The following is a 6,479-nucleotide window of genomic DNA, read 5'->3' on the forward strand; positions in this document are numbered from 1 at the left end:
CAAAAAAACAACAACCCCCCCCCCTTTCCTTTCGCTCTACCGCCTTCTCCGTCCCTAGCTAGAGGAATGGGAACGTCCGCTCACCTTCCCGCCCCCCTTCTGCCGAGCCATTGGCTGGAAGTTGACTGAGTGACAGCTCGGCCTCAACCAGCCAGCACTTCCCCTTGAGTCTCGTCACGTGCGCTCTCGGATTTACGCGAAGGCTTCCCGTCTTTGGCTATTCCTGTCACGTGCCCTTCCTGCTCCGCTCGGCGGATTGGACCAATTTGAATGCTCCGCCCCTCTCGAACGCAGAGGGGGGGGGAGAGGTCAGACTACCTCCTGCGCTAACCGGTAGGTCGGCTTAAGTGGGATATGGCGGGGGGGGCGCGGGGGGGGCGGCGGGAAGGGGACAAGCTGGGATTGTGTGGCGTTGCCGTTGTCTTTTACTGGTGAGCGACCGCTGGGGCGTTGCTGCTGTGTGAGCCCGGCGCGAGTGGGCGTCGGCTGAGCCTTATTTTGCCTTAAACGACGCGGAGGGTGCCTTATTTTGCTTTTACAGAAGATGCTTTTTTGTACGTAGTAAACCGATTACCTGGCTCGGCGTCTCGCCAGCCCTTGGACCAGAGTCATCTTAGAAGCGGGTTTGGAATCGTCGTCATAAATCCTGCGTTAAATCTCAGGGAATCAAGTTAAACCTGTCAACAAGCACTCAAGCAGCATCCCTGCCCTCCACCCTTTGATTGTGATCTTGAGGTTGGAGATGTTTCGACATGAAATAATCTTCTCTGATAGCAGTTGAAGGGACTTTAAATATATACCCGCTCTCTATCCATTTATTTTTTTTATGGTGCCAGGCAGTTGTGCAGATAATCTCATGGTTTAGGGTCAGAAGATCACTTGGCCCTACTTTTGTGTTTAAATGAAGCTACCAGCAATCTTAATAGTCTATATAGGAGTGCTGGGGAATTTGTGATCTTTCAGATGTTGTTTGGACTATAACTCCACTCATCCCCAAATAGTAACTTGGTCTCATGGGAATTGGAGGCCAACATCTGGAGGTCACAGGTTATTTTAAAAGTATCCAGTTGGAAGTGAATGGACCATAGAATAAAGTTTTTTAAATATAAATTTATATAATGATGGTTAAAAAGTGTCACATTGATGTTGTAGGAATCAGTGCATCCATATGAAGTTAACTTTCATTAAAAAAAAACAATTCACAGAGAACTGGTACCATCAAACATATAACCTGGGGTAAAAATCTCATGGTTGGGCTTTTGTTAAAAATTGCATTTATGTTTTATACTATTATCAAAATTTTATTAATCTTATAATACCTATGGGTTTTCCGGTTTAGTGATTGAACTGAAATTTTACATGTACCATTGATATTTTAATTTCCTTTTATCATCTAATCCACCAAAGGTTATTGGGTTGCACCAAGGTAGAAATGCAACAGATAAATAATTGCAATTTAACAAGCTATATCGATTGAGTGTTCTATGTTTATCATAAAGATGGTATATAAATAGTTTATGTGTTGTATGTTTTTGCTAATTAGTTTGTGGAGTATTTGCATCTCTTGATCAAAGAAGAAAGACAACTATGTCTCATACACGTAAACCTCCTCTTGTGACGGGCATTTCTCCTAAGGAAGGCACTGCATGGACTAAGGTCACAATTCGAGGAGAAAACCTGGGAACGGGACCAACAGATCTGATAGGTAAGTTTTTACTTTTGTGGTGATTCATTTTGTGTACCAGGAGGGCACAACTGGTCATCTTGTCTCTGGATTATTGCAGTGTGCCCATATGGAGCTGGCTTTGAAGACCACTAGGAAGTTAACGACTGATCCAGAACACAGTAGTGTCAATAGTTATGGACATGTCTCAATACCACAATTTACACTTCTTCATGAAGTACTCCAGTGGCTTCAAGGTGCAATATAAGGTGCTGGTAGTCATCTATAACGCCTTATATAACAACCATGGATGAAGGCCTGGATAGTTACAGAACTAGCTTCTCTGATTATTTCTGTTCATCCTGTAAGATTGGATATTGTTGATGTAATCCAGATCACATCAATAAAAAGATGTTATCTTGGGCCTTACCTACCTTTGAAGCACCATCCCTTCCTCAGATCCATGTCCCTGACCTTTCCATAGGCTGATGCCTTTGGAAAGAACTGAACCCAGTTCTTTCCTTAGGCATCAGCCTAGTGTGATGCATGAACAGGCTGAATATTACATAGGACTTTTTTCCTGGCATAGCAGCTTTTATTGTTGTGATATTATTTTTAAATTTCTGTAAACCATTCAGAGTTGCCAGGTAAGCGGGCAGCTTAAGGTTGAAATAATAAATAAGTAAAAATAGTAGAATTCATTCCACACTGCTTCCATCAGGAGCACCAATTACCATTTCTAATAATTCTGTGTTATGAATTTGAAGAAGTGATGCCATTGATGGCAACTAAGCTAATCATAGTGGATGAATAAGCAGCCACAGTCTTTGCTTTATGGCAGTAATGATGGCAGAATTGCCCTTGCTTAGCCGTGTGCTTTTAAAAGTTTGATGTCATATGACTGCACGGCTTTGCAATGGTAGTTCTGGCAGTCTCAGTCATCAAGTGAGAAGCCCACACGACAGATGACTTCTGACTTCTTGCAGGCTTCGTCATTGATTTTGCTAAGCCAACAGGGAAAGTTGCAAATCACAATCATCTGACCATGGGATACTATGATGGTCCGAAATCCAGGCTGTTTTCTAAATGCCCAGATTGCAGTCACATGACCACGGGTACACTGCAGTTGGCCAGAACTCTGAGGACGACTCGTAACGAGCATAAGTCGTAACAACTGATGCCACCATAAGTTCGAACAATTGCTGAACATGGGGTCATTAAAGTCCACCTGTAGTAACATCTGTCCCCTCTTTTGCTGCCTGCTTTGCTTCCACAAACAGAATGGAGCCCAGCAGAGAAGCAACGCAATGGATTCACTTTAAAAGTGTTGCCCATGAATTGATTCTTCCTCACTGTTTCTCCAATCCTTTTCTTCCAACCACTGACACAAAGATGGAATCTGTTCTTTCAGATTTATTTACATATCCAATATCAGATATCTGATAGCATCCTGGCCTGGAATCTGTTAATCCCAAAACAAAATCTCCACATTCTAATGAATAAGGTTAAGAAAGGAGTTAACAACATGAAAAACCCAGCAGATATTTTTTTAACTGTGGAACCTTTTATAGACAAGCAAATTAGGGAGGGAAAGTTCTTCTTGGACGCTTTCCGTGTGAAGGAGGGAGTTGTTTTTAGCTTTTTGGCGAAGGAGAAACGGTCTGTTCTCCAGCACTGGAGATGGAGGATCCACCCGTGGGTTGTGACTGTATTCCTGCCCAATCAGATCAAGTCAGCCAAAGTTGTCACGCCCTGTCCTTGGACCTATGCCCAGTCTTGACTTGATCTTGCCCAAGGACAGGACGTACAACTCTGGCTCTTAGGTACAGTCTGATTCATTAGTAGGTTCCTCCATCTTCAATATCATTAGAGATTTATATAAAAAATTTCAGTTCTCCTGTCAGCTCTACAGTGGGGGGGGATTTCTTGGGAGGCAGAAGGGGGTCCCTTCTTTCTCCCCTCCCTCCAGGAGCTCACAGGGCAGAACTACTAAATTGGAAATTTGGACTCCAAATTATTTCACCACTTTGTGACTCCAAATTGCACGATTAGAGTTAGAGGCAACGGCTCCGTTTTTCGGCAGGGAGTGACGAAGATTCAAAGCTGTCAGCTCCCTCCGTTTGTCTCTCTCTCTTAGTTTCCTCTCTCCGCCGTCAGTTGCGGCCAGAAAAGCCGTTCGACTTTTCGCCGAACTCGACGATTGGCCTCTTCTGACGGGGATTGCGGCTGCGTCCCCGGGGAGGCCAATTTCTAAGGAGAACGTCCGAGGAAGCCGATCGGCTGATTGCTTCCTCGGCGAGTGTTTTTTTGAAGACGGGGATTGCGGCTGCATCCCCAGGAAGGCCGTTTCTCTCGGAAACCGCGCGGTTTTCCGTTGGCGGCTGCGGCGCTCCGAGGGAAGCGAGTCACAGGCTGATTGACACTGTGCTCGTTTTTTCGGCCGTATTTTCGGAGCGGGCAGCCGGTCAGCCGGTTAGCGGCTGATTGCGGTGAGGCCCACAGCCGCCTTGCCCATAGTGGGCTTCTGGTGCTCCCAACTGAAAAAGTTGACAGTTGGTCTTTTTGGCGCGGCCGCCATTTTGGAGCAGGGACAAGCTTTTTGTTATCCCAGGCACTGTGGTCGAGGGACCAAAATTCATAGGAATTTAGTATTTTTCTGATCACTTCATTTGGGGGATTAAGATTCTGAGGAGAAGACTGTCTCCAGAAGAGGCACTTGATGAAAACTTAGGTGGCACACTTGATCCCCTCTAGACAGGCCACCATTTTACGAGCGGCGGCCATTTTGTGACCAGGGTCCTATCCCTCCTTACACAGACTTATACTTACAGCTCCCTTAGGCCGCTTCAGCAAGCCCCTATTTTCATAGCTTGGTGGCTCCTTGGTCTCCATAATAATTGGATAAACTGCAGCCATTTTTTTGTGCTGCGTGCTAATTTCAGCACTCACTGGAAATTGTGGGCGTGCGTTGCTTTTCACTGATCAATACTGCCAGTGATTCAGGGACTTACGGTGACCCCTCAGAGCACCGGTCCTTCTCTGTGACACGTTTTCCACGGGCACCAGGCATTCCCATAGTGTGTCTGTCGCTGCCTGTGATTGCAGCTGTACCTGGGTCCCAGGCGTCCTCTGGAATTGCGTCTGGTCGCACCCAAGGTGGTAATTCCCTCTAGATACCGGGGGACCCCACTAGAGCCCCTGCGCTATCAGAGGATGGAGAGTATGGAGCCCCTTGGGAAGGAGGTCGTGTCCCCTTCATTGGCTGGCATGAGTTCTATGCCACCTCATCCAGACGGATCTGAAAGGGCTGCACAAAATACCAAGCCAAAATCTACAAAAAAATCATCCAAGGGAGCAGATAAACACGCCACCAGGAGACACCAAGCTCTGGAAAAGGAGTTCTCTAGGGCACAAAAAATTGCTCGACTAGACAATCCTCAGACACGGGGGCGGGTGCAGGATTCCCAGATTCCACTTAATCAGTCACTCCAGTGTATACCAGAGGCCACTTTCACCCCTACAGCGGCTGGACTTCGCCAGACCGAACAGCTTCCCTTCCCTTCAGAGGAGCGATTGACCATTTTAATCGCTCAGGCAGTGGAAAGCGCTCTGAACGCTAGGGCAGTTCCTAAACCGCCAGTCATAGTCCCCCCTGCTATCTGTCAACAGTCAGAAGAGCCCCAATCCGGCCCTTCCTCTCCGCCTGAATCCTATTATTCTGAGGGTTTGTCGCTACCTGATCAGGGCTCTGACCAGGAATTTCCGATGTCTGAGGAGGAGGAACAGTCGGCGGACGCTCCGGCGCCCACTGGGTACAAAGTGGGAAGTCGCAAACAGTGCAACGAGGCGTTCCAGAGAAGGTGGCGTGTGGCACCAAGACTCGGGGGAGGGCGTTGTTGACGTGTTGCTCCTGATTCGGACCTCGATCCAAATTTCATTGAACCGGTGGCAGCCCAGCACCGGATCCCATGTCCGCCCATGTTCCTAACTGCGGTTAAGAAACAATGGGCGCTACCAGCCTCCTTTCCCCTTCCGAGTTCCACGGATAAGAAACTGTTCAACGTGGCCAAGGAACTGGAGGATGCGCTGGAGGTCCCTGCGGTGGACGAGCCTTTCGGACCGTTGATCTCACCAACGGCCATAGCGGGGGATGTGTCGGAAGCTTTAAAGTCAGAGGATCGTAAGTGTGAGTTGTCTTTTCGCAGGATCCACCAGGCTTCTGCTTGGGCCATTAGGGCAACGACCTCAGAGTCGTTTTTCACCAGAGCAGCCCACCGTTGGTTGAAACAACTGCAGGCCCGCACCCCCAGGGATGATGTCCGCTCTCAACAGGACATCAGTAAGATGGTGGCAGCAATGGAGTACGCCTCGGATGCTACGCTCCAGGCGACTAAGTTTGCTTCCAGGGCCATGGCTTCAGGGGTCACCAGTCGACGCATGCTTTGGCTTAAGCATTGGCATGCTGACGCTAAATCCAAGTGGCGCCTGTCCTCTGCCCCGTACCAGGGGGGTAAATTATTTGGTGAGGCTTTGACTCCTTATCTCTCCGAGAATAAGGATAAGCGCAAAGTGCTCAACCATATCATTAAGAAACCTGACAGGAAACAAAATTATTTCTCCCGAAGACAGTCCTTTCGGGGGGGGAATAGGTACAACTATTCAAACTCTTTTCGTCCCTTCCCACCCAGAACGGACCGTCAAGAGGGACAATTTGACAGGCAGGCGAGCAAGCCCAGGCAGCACTACCAGGGTAACCAGGGCAAGCGGCCCTTTCGTGGGGGCGGCCGGCCATTTCGGCGCTCCAGGTGACTCCCCG

The 6,479-nt window shown here is 48.0% G+C and overlaps 1 protein-coding gene across 1 annotated transcript in view; it reads left to right on the forward strand.

Annotated features, from left to right (window-relative positions):
• Nucleotides 1-301: 301 nt before the first annotated feature.
• Nucleotides 302-6,479, forward strand: part of EXOC2 (exocyst complex component 2) — a 94,375-nt gene continuing 88,197 nt past the window's right edge. The window contains exons 1-2 of the mRNA XM_015813961.1: nt 302-333; nt 1,544-1,705. Of these exons, the coding sequence (XP_015669447.1) occupies nt 1,588-1,705 (118 nt within the window). The 5' untranslated portion in view covers nt 302-333; nt 1,544-1,587. The remainder of the gene's footprint in view (nt 334-1,543; nt 1,706-6,479) is intronic.

Source organism: Protobothrops mucrosquamatus, unplaced genomic scaffold, assembly GCF_001527695.2.
Source record: "Protobothrops mucrosquamatus isolate PMUCROS unplaced genomic scaffold, P.Mucros_1.0 scaffold_6, whole genome shotgun sequence".
Classification (NCBI taxonomy): domain Eukaryota; kingdom Metazoa; phylum Chordata; class Lepidosauria; order Squamata; family Viperidae; genus Protobothrops; species Protobothrops mucrosquamatus.